The sequence below is a fragment of the Corvus cornix genome, chromosome 3, assembly GCF_000738735.6.
Source record: "Corvus cornix cornix isolate S_Up_H32 chromosome 3, ASM73873v5, whole genome shotgun sequence".
Taxonomy (NCBI): Eukaryota; Metazoa; Chordata; class Aves; order Passeriformes; family Corvidae; genus Corvus; species Corvus cornix.
The window spans coordinates 47,098,397-47,119,380 of NC_047056.1; the positions used below are offsets into that span (position 1 = coordinate 47,098,397).

At 41.8% G+C, this 20,984-nt stretch overlaps 1 protein-coding gene across 2 annotated transcripts in view; it reads right to left on the minus strand.

Moving 5' to 3' along the window:
- Nucleotides 1-10,370: 10,370 nt before the first annotated feature.
- Nucleotides 10,371-20,984, minus strand: part of TAB2 (TGF-beta activated kinase 1 (MAP3K7) binding protein 2) — a 62,655-nt gene continuing 52,041 nt past the window's right edge. For both annotated transcript variants that reach the window (XM_010399150.4, XM_039568690.1), the window contains exons 6-7: nt 20,751-20,831; nt 10,371-18,543 (exon numbers count right to left, since the gene is read on the minus strand). In XM_010399150.4, the coding sequence (XP_010397452.1) occupies nt 18,398-18,543; nt 20,751-20,831 (227 nt within the window). In that variant the 3' untranslated portion in view covers nt 10,371-18,397. The remainder of the gene's footprint in view (nt 18,544-20,750; nt 20,832-20,984) is intronic.

Sequence of the window (20,984 nt, forward strand, 5' to 3'; positions counted from 1 at the left end):
TGGAGGTGCACCAGAGCGCCTGAAGGAAGCCACAGGTACATTTCTCAGAAAAGGGACACACAATGTAAGTCAAATCAGGGAAGTCATCTTCAATGCAAGTCCTGGTGTGGACTGAGGGCTCGGGGTTGGTAATTAAAAAACCCCAGAAGTCCAGCCAAAGAGGAAAAAAACCCAAAAAACCCTTGAAAGTGTCTCCTGTATTGAACAAGAAATCTGTTGTTGACTTAACCCTTAATTACCAGATGTGGCCCCATAATGCAATTTTGCAGCTGATTTATGACTGTAAACATTTGAACTATGTTCTGTTAGGACACGTTTGATTTTCAGTAAGCTGTAAAGCTGCTAATCTCTGCATTATTCCACTGAATTCTTCAGGTTATAATTCAAATATTAAGGTTGATCCTGAAGGTTTTTGGCACTATACCAAAGTTTGAGTATGTCAGTATGACACGTTTTAAAAATGCTTTAACACATTATAAAATGTTCATCTGTAACATTTTGTTCTGAATAATGTCTTGTTTATTTTCTGGGGTTTGCATAGGTTGGTTTGTTTTGTTTTGTTTAGGTTTTGGTTTTGTTTTCTTTTTTTCCCAATCCTCTTAGCACTGATGCTTCAACATTCCGGTGAGATTTTCGAACTCCCTGACCCTGCAGTATCTCATTTCTCTGAAGTGCAGAGTTTTTAGTTCCAGGCAGGAATTAAACATGGTCCTCACTGAGAAGTTGGAACTCTGTTGCTTTCAAAAAGGTAGCAGTAATTTACTGCTAGTGACATTATCACATGGTGCATTTTCTGAAAGTGGTGATAGTTTGACCTGCTTCCCTCTGGAAACCACCACCAGCTCGGTTGGTTTTTTTTTTTTTTTTTTTTTTGGTGATGGTGTTTGAAGAATCTTCAGAAAATAAGTATACTGTATCTGTTCAATTTCTTGTGCTCATGTGGTTGGCTCCAAGAAATTGCAATTCAGATTTTGGAGGTATGACTTATGTTCACAGAACATGACAGTTTTTTTCCATATGTCCTATGGATTGTGGGAATGGCTTATAAATTTACCCACTACATATTACATAAGGATTAGAAATTGTCTTAAAACAAAACTGTGGAAAGAATTCTCCATGAAATGCCTTGGAAAGTACTGGAGTCCTACAGCCATCTTTAGTTGCCCTGAAGTAGCCCCCACACCACACCTGCCCTGAAGGAACAGGGGCATTTCACAGATCAAACACCAGGCTCAGCAGCCTGCCCAGCAGCTTGTGCCACATCTTGCCCAGCTACTGCTGCACACACACACGCTTGGAGGAGACAAAGTGTGATGCTGGGTGGAAAAATACCTTCCACCCACTCAAACAAGGCAAGTCCCAAATGGCAGCGTTCAGAAAACACACACAGAGCAATGGAGCAGGATGTAACTGTACATGCCAACATTAATTTTCATGTCTGGCATGCACGTTACATATTTCAATACACAAAGCATTTAAAAATCCATAGGAAAATTGGCACACTGCCTTTATATGGTGCCCTTGGCTTGCTGGAGACATGCATAAACTTTTCTCTTTTTCCTCTGAGGATGCACAGGAATTTGGTGGTTGTTCAAAATCCTCTCGATGCTTAACAATTTTTTTCGTTTCATTTCTGTCATATTTACTGAGGAATCTTTTTGTGAAATACATAGAATGTGCACTCTGCTGAGAAAGTGTCTGAGAAAATAAATCAGACTTTGGTGCTAAGCACAACTTGATTTCTCTTGGCTCTTGTGCTCACCAGAGGGTTTTTTCTCATGGAGATTTTGCTGGCAGGGCAGCTCAGCGGCAGCGCTGTGTCAGTGCTTGAGAGGAACTCTGCTGCTGGCCAGGAGCCCTCAGAAAGCAGGGACTGTTTCCCTGTTCCACCACAGCACAAGCACATGGGGCTCAGGAGTTCCTGCTGCAGGCCTTTTGCACTTTCCAAAGCAGGGATTTCTATTTGCCTTTGTCAGCCCCTGGAGCAAGGGAAGGGGCTGCAAACAGAAAGCCCAGGCAGCTCTTGGACAGAGGGGTAAGAGGCTGTTGCTATTTGGTATCTCTGCTGAGATGCATTTGAGGCCAGCTCTTGCTGCCAAATTGAAAATGAACCCATAAATCTTAACAGGCTCAGAAAGCCCTTGATGTTCTTTGCTTTTTGGTTGTCAAGCCTCTTTTAGAAGAAGCTGGAAGCACGGGGAGCAGTCTTCCAATAGATGGGCTGCTTTCCCAAGGGAGATTTACAGAGTTGCCAAGTTCATTTTAAGATTAAAAAAAAAAGAAAAGTCAGAAAAGAGAATCCTCTTCCTTTCTTTACACTCATCCCTTCCCAAAAAGTCAGAAAGCCACAGATACCCTCCTTTGCAAGGGGCTAGGAAAACTATACACAAATAACAAATATTTCACTGAAAACTCTTGGGTCACCCCTGCAACAGCTCCTCAGCGTAAGAAGGGGGAAAGAGGGTGGTCCTTGCACCCCATGCAGTCCTGGGCAGCTCACAGTACCTCCCTCCACCTCTCCTTACATACAGAAATCTCTCCTTCGCAGAATGTGGATGACAAGCCCACTGATGTGGTGAGCTGAGGTACCATAAGAATGAATGCCATAAAACACTCTATAAAGTAGATAATCATGCTGGGTATCAAACACTTGTATTTGCCAATTATTCTGAGAAGTTTTGATAATATTTTAACTCAGTTCCCATAAGAGCTGGCACAATTTATAAGCAAACATTTGAACTAATCACAAAAACTAAATAGAACATGACTTCTCTCCGCCTTAAAAAATGTTGGACTGCTAGGGAAGAACAAGGCCTGTGCTTCACCAAGCATGACAGACCTCGGCACCCACTCATGGATACACAAGACTGCTGTAGGATCTACCTCCCATGCACTGGTGGGACTGGGATGCTTTGAACTCGAGAAGAGTTTAGTATTAGAGCACCATGAGCATTACTGAGAAAGTGCCATGACTTGCAATTGATAGCAAAGGGATTTTTTTATAGTGTTTTAGCCACATCCCTTCTCCACCCCCAGTTGGGCTCACTGCCTTGAAGTGTTGCAGCAGGCTCAGAGGAGCTCTTTAGTGAGATGTGCTGATGTGCTGACTTGGCAAATGCAATCCAAGCAGACATGCAAGAGGAGCAGAGCAGCACGTGAACACAGCGATTTGTGGGAACAGCACAGGCAAGGCAGTGAGCCAGAGAGTCAGGACAATGCTGCAGGGCTGGCAGGGCTTTGAGCAGTCAAGAAATTGGATGATGTGCGTCTGCCAATGAATGGTGGCATCAGGATTGTTCACCCTAACCACACTGGAACTCCTCCTCTTTCCCTGAGTCAAACTGTTTCCTTGTCTTTTCTTTCTTATCCCATTCTTGTCGGGCTCAGGATTTCCATTGCACCCTTTATGGAGTGGAGCACAAGTTACAAAACACCTTGCCATGCCAATCCCTCACCCTCCACCTCCACAAAACTCCACACTCCCAGACACTGCCACCCCAACTCCTGCTTTGTGCTCCCTTCAATTCCCTGCTTCCCCCCTGCATGCTGACCTCCTGCCTTGCTGTCCCACATACTCCTCCTGCTCAAGCCCAGATAGCATCTTGTGTCTCCCTTTCCCTCCACCCTCCAGCTGAAGGGATTTTTAGGGGTTTCTTTTCCTTTTAACCTTTTTTATTTCTATTGCTTGATCTGGATTTTGTTGTTGCTATTAAAACCATGACAGAGATGGGTTTGGCCTGGCAGAGATGCAACATGCTCAGGCTGTTTTCCCATTACACCTTAAAGCAAAAGCTGTTTGGGGAAGGAAACAAAGTTTCATTCACAGGCGCTTGTGCTGGCTTCATGCAGCTTTTTCTCTTCTCTCTTCTCCCCTCCTCTTCTCTTCTCTTCTCTTCTCTTCTCTTTTCTCTTCTCTTCTCTTCTCTTCTCTTCTCTTCTCTTCTCTTCTCTTCTCTTCTCTTCTTTCTCTTCTTCTTCTCTTCTCTTCTCTTCTCTTCTCTTCTCTTCTCTTCTCTTCTCTTCTCTTCTTTCTCTTTTTTCTCTTCTTCTTCTCTTCTCTTCTCTTCTCTTCTCTTCTCTTCTCTTCTCTTCTCTTTTCTCTTCTCTTCTCTTCTCTCTCTTCTCTCTTCTCTTCTTTTCTCCTATTTTCTCTTCTCTTCTTCTCTTTTCTTCTTCTCTCTTCCCTTTTTCTTCTGTGGATCAAAGGGGTTGCTCAAAGAAACTCAGCCACCATGTGCTCTCAATTACCTTAAATCCTTCTGTAAAAGCCACATTCCTCCTTCACCTACCATTTCCTAGTTCGGGCATTGAAGGGAATTACTGACACTAGTGGTTCCACACAAAAGACAAATGGGCATCAGCACACTTAATGGCAGAAGAAAAACATAAACTAGGAGCAGGCAGCAAAACAGGGATGGCATAAGAAACATAAAAATCTACCTGGACAAACAGGTAGATTTTCTCAAGAAAAGAACAAAAAATATTTAAATGCAATTAATGAGTGGTAGAGCTTGAAGAAGCAAGTACTGAATGTCACATATGGTAGGATGAACCTTGGAAAGGAGCTGCTGTGCAAAGTAACACTGCAAAAGGTATCTGCCACCCATCCACACACTTACACGACTGAGCAAAGCAGGCCCAGCTCTCCTGTGGCTCTCAGCTTGCTGAATTTAGAATCTGTAATTTAATATCTGCCGAGACTCCAAACAAGTGAATAAAGTGCTAAATAAGAAGAAGCATCAACTGTAGTAACCAAATGAGCTGCAGCACTGAACATAAAGTCAAGACAAAGGTAAGTTCACCATCTGTTGATTTGGTTTCCAGATTAGATTTCATTTTATTACAGGAATTGAAGTTCTCCTGGCATGGTCAGGAGGAGAGCTGTGCAGAGACCAGAACCGCCTAAGAGGACTAAAGAACAAGCAAGGTGTGCCAAAGGGGGCAGCAGGAGAATCCCAGAGGAATGCGATGGCTTTTAGTACTTGAAATGGTAAATGGCAAAATGCACCTCATAAATAAAACCACATTCTCCAGCTACAGGGAAACCAAAATCAAAGGAAGTGCCATGATGCCCTGGCAAAGGTTGCAGTCCACCCCCGCCACTGCTCCAAAAGTGGTGCTAAGGAAATTTTTAGCAGGGAAGCAAACTTGACTATGATTTTTTATTGCCAAAATATACACAGCCACTGGCAGACAATTATAAGTGTTACTCAAAACCATCATCAGAATGAGAAATACTGAGTTCTCCCCACAGGAGGTCCTGTTAGGAAGAGGGCTGAAGTGAATACAGAAGCTTGTAAAAACGTTATTTCTAGCAGGGAAACATTCTCGGAGAACTTCATATCCTTTTGTTCATAACGTAATGTATGACATGTGGTGGATTTGGAGCACTGGCTTCACTTAAAGAAGCAGATGGAAGATCTTTAAATCTTCAGAGCATCTTCCTTAGGTCATGTTTAAGCCTTGCAGAAGGTGAAAAAAAGTCAATCTCAATTTAAGCTGAAGTCAAATAAACAATATTATGGAAAAAAGGGGCAGAGAATCCAATTTTCTACATCAGTAGGAAAGTAGAAAAAATATTCTCGAGAGGTTATTTCGGTGCATCTTCTATGAAATTGATAAGCAACTGGGGATGGTATTTGTAAGACACTGGTTTAGGTCAGCCTCTGCACTTTGCTCTTTGATCTTCTAATGTTTGAATTTGTCAACAGCCAAATGGAAGCCTCTAGGGAATGTCCAGCAATTGACATCCCTAAGACATAACACCAATAACGTGTTTTTAAAAAACGTGATGGCCAAGTCCACCACAAGGTGTCAATGTGGTAGCACCAGAAGCAGGACTTGCTGCTCCATGGCCGGCTTTCCCAAGGCGCCCCACGCGCTCGGGTAAGCCCTGGCAGCAGAAGTTGCCCCGGGAGCCGCAGGAGCGCCAGGACTCCGCGCGTCGCGGGGCTCTGCGGCAGAGGCTCGGCTGGGCTCAGCACGGACACTCCTCCTCCTCCCGGCCCGAGAGGCTCCCGCAGCCTGAAGGAAACCGAGGACGTGCGGGGGAGCCTTGATCACACCGGCCGAACCAATTCTGCTGCTTCTGCCATCTGAAACACGTGGCGTTGTTAACCATTTACTCACATCTGGACTTTAGCCTGTGGTTTATGTTTAAGCAGCCCTGCAAGGGCACACAGCAGCTCAGACGGACTTAGAAGCTGCAGCAGTGTCAGGCTGTGGAGCAGGGAGAGACAAATGCAGAATACCAGCTTTCAGAAAGGGGGCATTTTACAAAACCCACCCTTTATTCTGTCTATTTATTGTCCCCTCACCTGCAGTTCAGTGGCTGCCCTGCCATCGGCGGCTCAGGATTTATCTTGGCTGGGGCCCAGGCGCTGCTGCCAGGCTTTCCTTTCAGGGCAGCAGCCCTGGGAAAGTCACTCGGGGTTAAGTTTAGAGTTCCAGGTTGGCACATTCTTAACGCAAGCCAAAAATAAGTGTGAATGGGGATCAATTTTATGAATTTGCTGAGCTGCCAATTATATTTTAAAGCTGAAATCTGAAACTAGGTTTGCCAGTGGATAAGTATCACAGCCAATCCTTAGGCAGAAATTAATTGGAAAAACACTCTGCAAGCCCAGATAGCATTGCCTTACAAATGTTATCTCCCACGTCTTTCCAGGTGTACTTGGGACATTGGCAGACAATCAGAACACAGGGGATTTTAACTAATTAAGTTTATTATCTTGTATGTGTCAATCAGCAGTTAGGCAGATACACAACAAATATTCCCAGCATGCAACTGTAAGGCAGCATTAAGTGTGTGGGGGGGGGGGAAACTTTCTTCCAAAACAAACCAGCACAGGTTCCTATTGCATTCCTTTTACACCTCCTTGCCTTGCATTTTTGGGGAGCAGGGTCACCATAGCTGTACAGTTGCCCAAAGCCAGGTAGTTGGGTTGTGCACCCACATCTCCACAGAACTGAAAATAAAATTCTCCACTCGCCAGGCAGAGGCTGGATGTGCAACTCAGCACTTACAGGCTTGAGCTCACAGCTATCTGAAACCTGCCTGCAGCCCTGTTTCTAAGCTCCTTGCCAGAGGCACAAATAACCCTGTGGGTCCAGCTATCACATCACCAGTGGAGCAGCAAAACTGGCTTGAAGGCAGGATTTCCTGAGCCTCCTGATGGAGCCTGTATTTGTCCACAAGCCAGCAGATGATTCCCAGTGCGGTGCCATACTTTATTTCATTTATTCAGGCCTGCTTTAAATGCTGCATTTGTGGTGCCCAGCTCTTGGTTTTCAGGGCTCAATGCAGTTTTTTTAACATTCTGGTTAATGCAGTTCATCCCACTTCAAGGCAGATTTACATCACAGCCATTAGCCCTGATACTACAAAAGTTACACATGCTTTCTAAACTCCACCATACATAAAAGAATCCGAAAAACAGAAGTCATCCCCATCCTTCCTGAACAACTTCCAAAGCAAATCTTCCAGAGGTCACAGACAACTTTATGATGTATAAAATGTATATGTCTCATTTATAAAAATATATTTTACATATTTTAATATTTTTACTTTATGTATATCTATATATGTGTATATATAATATCTCTATATAAATATATATAAATGATGTATAAACATTATGTTATGTTGTATTGACACTGAGCTGAGATCCAAAAGGACCCACAAGGTGCACCTTCACCTTGAGTGTTGTGCAGTTTTGATACCACGATATAAAAAATACATAGAGCTATTAGAGAGAATCCAAAGAAGGGCCACGAGGATGGTGAAGGGTCTGAGGGGAAGCTGTATGAGGAGCAGCTGAGGTCACTTGGTCTGTTCAGCCTGGAGGAGACTGAAGGGAGACCTCGCTGTAATCTTCAACATCCTCACGAGGCAAAGCACAGGGGCAGACACTGATCCCTTCACTCTTGAGACCAGTGACAGGACCCGAGGAAACAGCATGAAGCTGAGTCAGGGGAGGTTTAGGTTGGATATCAGGAATAGGTTCTTCACCCAGAGGGTGGTTGGGCACTGGAACAGGCTCCCCAGGGCAGTGGTCACAGCACCAGCCTGACAGAGTTCAAGAAGCATTTGGACAACACCCTCAGGTACATGGTGTGTCATGTGCAGGGCCAGGAGTTAGACTCAATGATTCTGATGTATCCCTTCCAACTCAGCATATTTATGATTCTAAACACAGAGGCTTTTGCTGGAGCATCCCCGGGGTGCTACCACGGCCCAGTGTGGAAATGCTGCTCTGCAGTACTTGGCCTCTGAAGCACAGGGTAACCTGCCCTGAAAGCAAAGGTTCCCCCAGGCTGGCCTTGACGTGATTCTGAAGAAAGCAGGAAGCACGAGCTTTGCTCCTGCCTGCCTGGGGACCAAACACTCTATATTGGGTTAAGAGTACAGTAAAACCTTGCCAGCTCAGGGGTGACTCAGCAGCTCGTGTACATTACATCAAGCCCTGCACCATCAAGCACGCTGGCAGGGAAGTCAAGAGAATGAGGAAACACTTGGTTTGGGAGCTACCCGTGCCCGTAACGCGGTACAACCCCTCACAGCACTGCAGCAGGCTGATCTTCTGACTGGAAAGGGCTGAAAGGGAAGGAAAAGAAAACTCCGTTGACCCACGTACTGGAGGCTTGTGACAAAACATCTGGAAAAGGTCAGCAAGCATGCTGGCTCACATTACTGCTAAAGGACATGCAGAGAGAGCTAACTGTGCCTGTGTCCTGACAGCTGGCAGGCACCCCCTCAAACCACCACAGGAAAACCAACCAGAGGCAGCTGACAGAACTTGCAGGTACGGAGCAGCTTTTGTAGCTAAACTCACAACAGGAGGGCTTGCAGGGGAGAAATCCCACAGAAAGCAGGCCCTGTCAAACATGAGCGACGGCTGATGCTTTAGAGGATCACACAGGAATTGCTAACAGATGAATAATGACTGACAAAACGAGCCTCTGAGCAATCTAAATTATGCCACCTGCCTCAAGCCCTCAGCCACAGCTTTTTCACTGGTGTGTTTTATTCATTGGTCTTTACAGGGTTGGGTTTAAATGCTTTTACTCTTACAATGAAAATAAAAACAATTAGGTCATGGCAGTAACAGCAGAAGCCAATTGTGATGTGAAATGAGCTGTTACCTTCCTGAGACTCATCTGGAGTTATAAAATCAGAATTCAAAAAAAATACTAATCACCACTTGCCAACCACCAGCGTCTTCCTTTCAGCCACAGGAGTGAAAGCCCTTCCGCACTAGTCAGGAAACAGCAGCTGTGACCAAACAATGGGGAGTGCCAAGATCAGCCATTCCCTGTCAGCCCGAGGGGTGTGCCATTCTGGTGCCAGAACACCGGATTCACAGCTCATTAACAGCTCCGCAGAGAATGGGAGCATCATGGAGTGTAGCCCTGTAAACCAGCAACAAGGACACCTCCAGCTGGGGGTGATGCAATCCCTGCTCTGAAGGATTACTAATGCATTTGGTCTCAGGCTCATGAGATAAATTTCACATGTGAAATGAAAAGATACTGAGCAGAAATCACCACGTGGCAGCCCACCACCTTCTGGGCCAGTACGGTGACTAATGGGTGTTTCAAAAACCAAGAGAGAAGCATGTTGGCCATGGGGTGACAGACTGATGAACAACTGAGATCTATGCGCTGACTCAAGTCTTGAAGTCAAGCACTGTGTGCAATCAAATTATCAATAGGTTCAACCCTGCTACCAGGATACAGGGACTGGCCCAGGAAAAGAACAGGATGAAAAGATGGGAAATGAAATAAAAGAGAAGGAAAACCAACATGAAGCAATAGATCAGGAGATGGATGACACACTCTCCCATGCATCTATGTAAGACATACCTTTGCGTGCTACTTACCTTATGTCCACTTTGAACACGGCTGGGCTCCTTAAGTCGGAACTCAGGTTTCCAAGCATGGCATCACATGGCACAGCTATGCCTGACACTTGTGTTGGGTGCAAATAGTAAATCCTGTCAACAGTAAAGTATCTCTCTCCATCACTCAACCCTACTGTTTTTTCAGGAAGCACTGAGAACTGGGACACATCACAGTTGCCTTGAAAAACGGCAAAGCCTTTTTCTTCAGTGCAAATGCCACATTTGCAGTGTGGAGCTTGGCGGCCATGGCTGTAGGGCTGCCAGAAAAGCACTCCCTGGTGAGATCCATCAGGGGAGCTGTAGGGTCCATTAACAAAAGGAAATTCAGCCCCTGGCCATGCTAGCTGGCTGTTCTGTTTCATTTAGTCCAGAGCCCCAGGGCCAGAAGTGAAGCTCATGGGGGCAGAACAGTGGCCAGGCAGGACAGCACTTGGTTTTATTATAAACAAAATTTCCCAATCAAAAGTAATAAAGAAATGACATTTATTATGCGACCGAAATATCGGTTTCAAACGCCACGATTGAGAAAAGCAGCACCGAGCCCGGGGTCGGAGCTGGGTGAACACGCATAGATCTGATCTCTATCGCAGGAGACCTCCCAGGTTCATGACTGCTGCTTTGGCTGGTCCCTTCTTATACAGTTTTTGGGCAGAGTCCAGATTAATTCTATTCTTCTCGTATCCATGAAGCTTCCTTGTCCCGGAGTTGGGCCGCACAAAGCCTTTCCTGGGTCTGATGAATTGTCCATCCTGGGTGATGAGTGGGCCATTTCTGCTGATGGATGGGCCATCTCTGGTTCCTGGAGTAGTTATTTTTGGTTCCCGGAATGTCCGATTCCTTATCAGATGCGATGTAGATATCAGAGTGTGGTGATCAAGTCCTCATGGTGTAAATGTCCCGGTGATAAGATCCAACCCCACCTAGGTGGAATCCTCACTTATTGTGAACGAAATACTTTTAGTGTTGTGAAATTTTTCTCTCAGCCAGGCTGGTGCAGGGATTTAGAAACTCGGTCTCTGTAGGGTCTAATTACATTTCAGTTTTATATATAATAGCACGAATTACATATTTTATTTATAACAGTTTCCTTAGGGCTTCAAAAAGTCTAAGCCATTTAATTTAAAAGTATCATGCTTGGCAGAAAAAATCCCCACATTACTAACCATTATTAAAGAGAAAGGCTTTTGTCATGTTCTTCAGCTCAAAAAACACCATCAAGACACTTACTTTCTCATGTACAGGGCAGCTGTGCCAAGGATTATGAAGTTTCCAAAGCCAAGCATCACACTGCCTTTCCCCTCCCTGCCTCAAGCCCAGCAGCAGCTTAGCTGCAGTGACACAGTAAGATTTTCTGCTGAACAACCCCACCTCTTCAAAACCTTAACATTCAGGAACATGCATAGCAGACATGAAAAGATGTATGCACCTCCAAATACTTTCTCAATTGCAGGGGAATTGCACAAGAAACACAGCAAGAGGCCAGACTGCTGCTGTGGATCAGATAGACAAGGACCTGCACAACTTTCTCCAAGCCACCAAACAAATCTGTGACGGGGCATCAAACCACAAGCCATCAAATTTCAAGCTGGGTGTCTGATGACAGCATCCAACATCCTCTCTATGACCCCAAACTATAGACATTGGCGACCAAAAAGTGATTCTTGCTAGCAGAAAATATGCCTCCTGACAAGCTTTTCATAATTGTATCAGGTATCTGACAGAAGACAGTATATTCTTTCCTCAGGTTATATTTAAATTCTATTTCTGTCCCCAAAACACAGAGGGAAGAAAAAGGCTCATGAAAAAAACCAAAAAATACATCCCAATTTTAATCCAAATTTTCACTGTAGCGAGATAGTTGCAACAAAACATAGGAAACTTGGCCTGAGTGGTTGTTCAAGTCTCTAATTAGAGATGGAGAAAAGAAAAACTGGAAAAGACAGAGGAAGAGATGAAGGCACAGGGAAGAGCAAAATCCTGGGGTCGCATTCTGCACACTGCCATGGCACAAGAACAGAGCATCTTTTAGAAACTGAGCCAGTGACACAGAAATATTGCTGAGATGGACAAACCAAGGGCCAGGCTGGATGGGGCTTTGAGCATCCTGGTCTAGTGGAAGTTGTCCCCACCCATGGCAGGGGGGCTGGAATTAGATGACCTTTAAGGTCCCTTCCAACCCAAACCATTCAGTGATTCTCCAATGCCTTTGGGCAAATGCCTTTTAAGGCAGTAAGTGGTATTTCACACTTTTTCACTACTGTCCACAGGCACCAGTCCCAGAGTAGTGGGATGGGGCACAATGCACCCAAACACGCCCTCCTTCCAAACAGCAGCACCCCAGACAGATTGACAGTAGCTCTCCATGACAATACAGTAAGACACAAAACAAGTACAAACAAGAGCAAAGCTGCCAAAAGACTGTAAAAACATAAATCCATCCATCCAATTTTGTTCTATACAGCATACAACCCGTGAAACACCAAATATTAAAAGAAAATTAAACAACCAAAATAACAATCAAAAAAGGGCTCCCAACTTACCATTTACAGCTAACTATGAAGTACAGAGCTGCTACCATGAATAAGTAGATTGTAAATGAAATATTTTTTATATCAGCTGGTAAGAGACATTATGTACATGCAAACATTGCTTTGCTTATAACCTTAGATCAACATAAAACCGCTATAAAACAAATTCTTTATTTAAAGTTTTTGGGACAATAACTTTTGCAATCAAGTTTTTATTACAAACGTGCATTCATTCTCTCATCTGAAACATGTTTCCTGCCACCTGAGAAAAGCTAACAATATTCCTTAACCTGTTCTGAGCTCACTTCTAGATTTACCACCTGAATTAGGAAAGACCACTTTTACGGATTTATTGTTGCAGTACGATGGTACAAAGCTAATTCAGAATTAGTCATGCACGGGCTACTCTTCTGAGAGTACCAAGCATCTCTTTTAAGGAATCAGTGTCCAACCTCCAAAACCATGGAGGCTGAATAACCTCTTTCACATGCAGGCACCTCCTCTCTGTTGTGGGTAAGCAGCTGTGTACCAGCCAGATGAGGAACTCCAGGGACTTGCTTCCCACTGTCCTTTCCTCAGGAAAACCTTGTGAACTTTTCCTTGGCACACAATGAAATGTGGCAAGCGCAAGACCGCAGCACACAATGGAGACGTGGCTGTCACGTCAGCAGATGCACAGCGGTGACACCTGCATTTCTCTCTTGTAATTTCCCAAGTTCCTGACTCCAACACCCTGTGCAGCTCTGAGGCCTTCTGTTCGCTACATTTTAGTTGCATGTTACATCAGGGTGCAAGGAAAGCAACACCACCTGCATCTGTATATGGAGAACAAAGGGCAGAGCATTCGTTAGTCCATTTCCTTGATGTCTCCAACACCGCATTCCTCAGCCTTGGATCTTCAATCACTTGCAACAGGAACCTGAACATAGGCAAAGTTTATCAGTCACAGGCCGATAAGGTCTGTTGATATCTACTAAGACAAAAGCACATTAAAATGCTTAATATGCAGCATCTCCATTTGTTACCACATCAGCTACACCAAAATTGTTTAGGCACCGCACTCTTGTAAAGGGTGTGGAAAAAAGCAGTCACAGAATTCAAAGCTGTAACAAAATGCACCCCTTAAAAAGCAGAACTGGTTTATACAGCGATTTCAAATTGCTTGAGTAGTACCCGAATTGAGATGCTACTTTTCGCCTTTGCAAGCTGCACTCACTCGCAATACAATGGGTTTTATTATTTTAAATGAACTTGCAAATAATAGGCACTTTGAACCCATGTACATAATCAATCATTTTGGCTCAAAGTCCTCTCTAAGTACACATGGGTATCTGCAAATGAAATGAATGAAGAGAATGGGACACTGGGAAAAATAATCAGCTAATCTCATGCCTGCAGCAGCACTGCACTGACTGAAGATCATTATATTTTGGTTAAATATTAAAAATATTTGCATTTATGATGAAAGCATAATTATATGCACTGCTGGGAAATGACATGTCTGAAGTCTTGACTGAAGCAAGAATTTCTGAGAGTTCTGCCCAGTGCTGCCTCTGAAGGTGGGTATTTGAGAAGTTCTACTGTAGATGCCATCCATACAGAACTGCTCATAGAAAAAAAACCAAATTAAAACCAAAGAAATGTATCAAAAAATCAAAATTGAGTCTGATCACATAATTTTCAATGTTCATCATCACTCCCAATTGTTCATATAGGATTTAAGCCTGTGAGCCTGAAGCCCTCAAACATTTCATACTAAGTCTTCCTGTTCTCTCTCAGTAATTTTTAGTTTACACAAAATATAAACCTCACAAGGCATTTTGGACTACATAAAATCAAAGACTGTTCCTCAAAATTAGCAATAAAAGAGCTATTCAAGCAGTCAGGCTTGGAAAAGGAATGTACTGTAAATACTCCACTCTGTGCCGATGAAAGTAATCAGAAGTTTAAAGTTAATTTGTATTCTGTTCAACTTATCAGGGCATTTTTAACAAATATGAGATAAATAAAATATTAGAGCATTTTCTTGCTAAAGTTAGAATTAAACATTAGTAACAGTTGCTGTGCATTCACAAGCTGCACTGCATATTCTGTTAACTGTACTGAAAAGTTTCTGCCACTGCTTTGTAGCAATACTCCCATTTCAGAATACCAAAGTAGTATTGAAAACAGTGAATACTCAGTAGATTTCAATAGATGGCTTTTTAATTTTTTTTAAAATATTTCTTCTACATCTTTAATCAAGTCCTCCTTTAATTGGTGTCCAGGCTGCAATGTATAGTCAAGTTAAAAGAATTTGACTGAAGAAATATAGTACTGATAAGGATAATTTTCCCCCTGCTCAACTATAAAATACACTGAAGGTAGACATTTCAAGATCACAAAAACTGATGAAATCCACATAAATAAAAGCAAATACACAGGCACAAATACCAACCCCGCAGCTTTAAAGCCAGTCTATCATTAGCTTGAGACTGAAGATACTGAATCTCACAATTAATCTGAATTTTACGGGTGCCACACCTGACCACACTCCTGGACAGCAAAATAACTATTGATTGGAGACTGCACAAGACAAATGTTTTTCTAATGTATCCATAAAGCAGCAAGGTGAACTGAAGTCAGTTCCACAAAGCTGATGTCACACATCAGCCCAGTACCAGCTTTGTCTCAGTTTCCTTGCTACATTTCTAAAGTTATCCCAATTCTGAAACTGGACCAAGTGATAATCTTAAGCATTCACAAAAAATAAACAGGAGTGCCTCTGAAAGCCAAGGAGGGTACTCCCTTCCTGCCCGTAAGTACTTTTTTTTCCTGTTACAGAGACCCCTGACAAAGACAGTAGAAAAGTAAAATAAATCAGCATCCAAGATAAACTACTGATGTTCCCAGTACAAAGTTTAACCTTGCTTCAAACGTTTCTTTTTTTATGTTCTACGAGGAAAAAAAATCCAGCAGTGAAATCTAGTTCTAGTTTATCCTTCAAACTTAAATCCTTAAAAACATACTACATTGATATTGCACTATATTGGCATCACCTTGAAGGAGGGGCTGATGACATATGTGACCTGAGGTACATAAAGAACATAAAACTCCTGAAAGGGAAGGTAAAAGTCTGTGGAAGACACTGGAGACATAATTTCTCTTACCCCACTATTCCAGCATCAGCTACTGAACAGGCTGTCCAATACATACTCATGTTGTGCACAGCTAGCTGGAGCAAGGATGTAAGTATTTTTTTCTCTTCAGAAAATAAACACTCAAATGCAGGGAGAAGATCAATTACGCATTTCATGGAATGAGTAGGATTCCATCTCACCTATTTCTCCAAATACGCTCTTTCCACCCTCAGCTGACTGGAGTTTATTGTTTGCTTTATAAATACAGCAGCCCTCACTCCAATCACTATTTCTCATATTGCAGATTAAGGCACTCTAGTTGAATAATATTGCGTTCCTTTTGCTGGATCTGTAGGGGTTTTTTTATGCTAAATCTGTTTATAGATGTCTCCTGAAGGCTTTTTACACAGCATCAGCATGTCTCAGGAAAGCCCAACTCCACATAACAAATATCTGCTTAGACAGGGTCCATGTGGGAAACACGTCTAGGAACACTCCACATCTCACAGCACTTATATCCATAGCACCAGGATACAGTTTAACCATGCTCATCCTTAAACTGTGTTTATATCAATGTAAGTTTGGCATCTGTTACCACAGAATGGTTGCCCATTTTGATTTAGAAAAATGTTTTTAAAATCATAAACCCCAGAAGCATGAAGTAAAAAGGGCCTGTGTCTAGCTTATTGCTTTAAGAGCGAGTGGGTTTTTGGTCAGAAAACAATCTTGTCAGTGCAACTTTATGAAATACATTCCTTATGCTCACTGAATTGGAATTAAACAGAGTAACGCATGGGAGGAGAGACAAGGTTCAACAAAACAAAGGCTTAAAAAAAAACTCTGGTCATTAGAAATCAGCCTACTTTTAATACTGTTAATGCTTACTGTTCTGTTGAGTATTCTGTTGCTCCACAGCATGGAAAAAGCAAACAAATAACGAAAGAAAACATTAGAATATAATTTTTTTTTAATTTTTATAAATAACTTATCTGTTACAAAGGCAGTTTACCCAGCTAAATCACAAAACCATCAACTCAAGATATCCAAATTAGGTTTTATTAATAAACAGGTAAAAACTGATTTGTCAATCTTCACATAGAACTGCAGATGAAGCTGAAAAACAAGGCCTCATTTTATAAACAAAATGCATTGAATGCAAGTGCTTTGGGTCTACTGCCTAATTACCTGGGATTGACATTTTCTTCCCACATAAAAAAAATGCAAAGCCTTCAAAACAAAGGCCTCTGTGCATTCACATAGATCACTTGTAAAACTCCTAATAAAAGTGTCCACTGGCGGATGTTTACAGTGGGTGACAGTCTACTTTGTCTCTTGCTACATTGTTAGCACTCCCTCCAGCCTCACGCTAAGTGCTGCTGCTACATAATTCTTTGTGTGCCGTCTTTCATGCATATTGTACTGGAATTCCATTTTCTTGATCTCGGTTACATACATCCCCGATAATGTGAGTATTTTCCTTAAAAAAATAGATCATCAAAATAAAAGAGATGCTTGAGGTTGCTTCAGTGTTCAAGTCTGTTTGATTTCTCTTTTCCAGCCTTTATTTCAGTTGTCCTAAATATTGCTATCCTTGTTTTCTATAAATATGAGACTTCACCACAAAGTCAGGTTTAGAAACTGGCTGCCAAAACAGGAAAGCATTTAAAGTCCTTGAACAAAGCTGTACGATGCTGCTGCTGTTGATTTTGGCACTGTATGTACTTCCCCAATGAATCTCTCTTCAGGAGTCTGCAAGATACCCAGCAGATGAAGCAAGCTTAACTCGGATGCTGATCTGTTGGTGGGTTGAAAGTTTCCTAGTATAAAGTTTCCTCACACCAGACAAAATGCTCCCTTTGTGTCACCCACCGTAAAACTCAGTGTACAGAGTGAACTATATGGATAACTCTTGCAACTTTTCCTGCACTTTTACCACGCTGCATCTGCAGGTCTTCACAGATCATCAGCATTTACAAGAGCAATGTACAGAACGAGCAGAGGAAAGCTATTTTGTGCATAGTTTCTTATTAATGCTCTTATTTTAAGGCATTGCTTCTCTCAGATAAAAGCTTAAAAAAAGGGACATGATCGTGCTTAATCACCTAAAGGGAAAAAAGAAAGTTAACAAAAAGACTATTACACTATACATACAGAAGTACAAGAAAATAATAAAGGTGAAGAAAAGAAATCACTTAAAGCAGGCTCTAGAGCTATGTACAGTAGGAAAAGCTTTGGGGTATTTCACTGTGTGTATTGTACAGACAACGCATGCAGTTTTTCCTTTTCATCTTTAGATGTGATTGTACTGATTTCTGGCTTCACAGAGATGTTTTCAGGGAAGACAAGGCAAAGAGTACCACTGATTTGTGAAGTTCTTCCCTTTATCAAAGGCACTATGTGGCAGCAAACAGTTTAAATATTTAAACCTTGATCCTTTTAAGATCTCCTCTGTGCATGTAGTGTTTCACTGAAAGCTCTGAAAACAAAAACACTAGCACTCTATTCCTTTCCCCTGTCAAAATTCAGTAGTGACATCGGGGCAGAGAAGAGGATGGGCAACACCCAGGCACTGAACACGGTGTGTGTTACTGGTAATACTGTACATGGTTTAGGCAGCTGGCGAGTCTCTCAGCAGATTGCCCTTCAGCTGATCAGTGTCAACTGCCTGCGACACAACTCTGAGGTATTGCTTGCTCTGTGGGCTGACATTTAACATTAGCAAAATACCATCTCATCACACCTTCCATTTTACAAAATCCTATGCATAAATGCTTTTTTTGCCCCCCAATGACTGGACAATTCCTTGTACGTTTGCTATTGTTTTACGGAAGGTAATGGGCCTGTTGGCTCAGAAATGCCTGGGCATTTCACACTGTTCACAGCGATTTAAGGCCGGATGATTTAAAAAAGTACAGGCGGTACAACTCCACTGAGCTCCCTCATCTTCATCTGTGTCTGGAACAGTCTTTGGTGTTTTCACAATGGACCTCTGATCTGTGACATGGAAGAGATAAGATAAGCAGTTACTAACTGAAAACAGCATGGAAAGAATTTTGAGATTTTTTTTTTTTTTGAAACTGAGAACTATATTGTTCTTCTGAGAACAGCATAGTTATTACAAGTGACAGAAGCAGCTTTTTACCGCCCCCTTGACTACAGCTTGATTGTAAGTCAGCCAAAAGGCTCAAGGTAAAACTATGAAAAGCAAGTTTCCCATCCCTTAACTCTGCTTTCTTCTCTCAGTTCAAAGCTATTGTATAAAAAGGAGGTAAAATTTGCAAATTAATCAGCACAGGAAACACAGACGAGATTTAGAAGTTTGAGGTCTACGGAGTGGTCTAAAATTCATTCTGACAAGAACTAAGTGCTCTGTAACCCTTTGACATGTTTAACTTTTTGATCCTAGAACAAAGGTAGCAGTTCCTCCTCAAGCCAGCTCAGCAGGAGATGTACTGAAGAAAAACCAATGCCTGGCTCTGTAACATTAGAGTAATCCTCCCTACCACACGAACACATCTTTTTGCATGTGCTAGACAACAACCTCCAACTATTTTAAAAGAGAAAAGAAGGAGAGAAAAAGGATGAAAAGGATGAAAAGAGACATGAGCGACTTCTCAAGTTAAGGATTCCCAGTTTAAGCAACTGCAAAATCCTTTAGCCCATTATTTCATCTGGAGAACATCTCATCAGCAACTAATCAATGGCAATTACTGCAAAATGACAGCAAGAGCTTCAGGAAGTACAGTGGTACTGATCACAGTTGCAAGAATTATTTTTATTCTTTTGTGAACAGCGGTAATCGTGGTTTAAGTCAAAGCCTACATGATAGCTAAATTGAAGCTTAAAATGAAATGAAAATTCAAGTTAACGAAGAACTAAGATACAGCAGTGATACTTTTTTTAGAAGAAAGAAGAAAAAAAAGATAATTGATAGAGGGACTTTAGAGCTTTATAAACCAGTCAGTGTTAATTTTGCATTTTCAAGACAGATTGAATGAAACACTTAAATTTGTGAGTTCCTAAAAGATAAGCCAATAGAAATGTTTCGTAACAATTAGTCACAAAAAATTAACTTTTCTTCTTTGATGGATTAGTTTTTATTTACTGTAAAAGGAACTACATAATTGACAGAACTTGTAAGTTCTTCATGCTTTAGTAGTAAAATGTGTCTAATAGGAATGTGTATGGATTTAAGTTTACTTGGTATTTTCACTACCAGGTGAGGTAATGAAGGATAAAAAAATGCTTTATAAAGCATGAAGAACAGTATCGGTTTGGAAGTGTTGCAAACAGTCTGCAGGACAAGAAGTCCAATTTATCTAGACCATTTTACAATGCAGAAATGTCAGAAATCTGTAAGATGAGATTCTGTAACAACAGTTACTGCACACTACAAGGACCAATCACATGCACACATGTATTATGTGGAGAACTTCCCCGACAGAAAGACTGCACAGAAACATCAGTGGATTCTGTTTCATGTGGTGGTCTGCCTAAGGTCATAGTATGATGCTGCTCCAAACAAGTTAATTTCATTCTCTGCTTTACATAAAACACAAGAGGTAATTGTTCTGCTTTGTTTGGCATCCTGAGAGGGATAAAAATAAGTAACGTGCAAACTAATGACAAGTAGAATGTTTAAGAGTGGCTGATATTCAGCAATACTGACTGCCATACTGGACTGCATCACCTTCCTCTTCAACTATCTAGAACTATATTTACCAATAGTCAGTAGTCAGAAGAGGCTTTCATGTAACTTTTTATTACATATTCTACAGTAGCCATGAATTCCAGTCAGGGTAACCAACCTGAGTTGTTACTACATCTAAGTAAATCTACTCTTTTCACTATGGATAATGGTGAAGTCATTTAAGTGAGTTTCACTGATCCCTAAACAACGTACCTCATGCTCATTTTTAAAGAAAAGACAGATGCTTCCATTACATAAACTACCTTCTAATGTATTATCCATCTTTAACATAACTCATTTAATATACTTCTCTTTCCTTAATGTATGAATAGAGAGGAAACAAGAGCAAACAGAAGCACACTTACTGCCAATACAAATAAAATGCAAGGTTTGTATGCTTTTGAAGTAATCCATTTCATACTCAACACTTGAGCAAGATTCATAAATTAGAACTTGGCATTAGATACAGAACAGGTATTTGTATCAAATCCAAATTTTATCAATACAATACCTTTGGGTTTTGGTGGCACGGGACCAAGAAATCCAATATTATCGTAAAAATTATGAATAGCGCTGGGATTAAAATGTGGTCCTAAAAATAAAAAAAAAAAAGGTGCAGCAGTTTAAAAAAACAAACTTGAGTAGTGAGGCATATCAGTTTTTTCTGGCAGTAACTCTGTAACAATACTATTATTCACTTATCACTTTTTATATCAAGGTGTCAATACAGACCCCAGTGAGATAT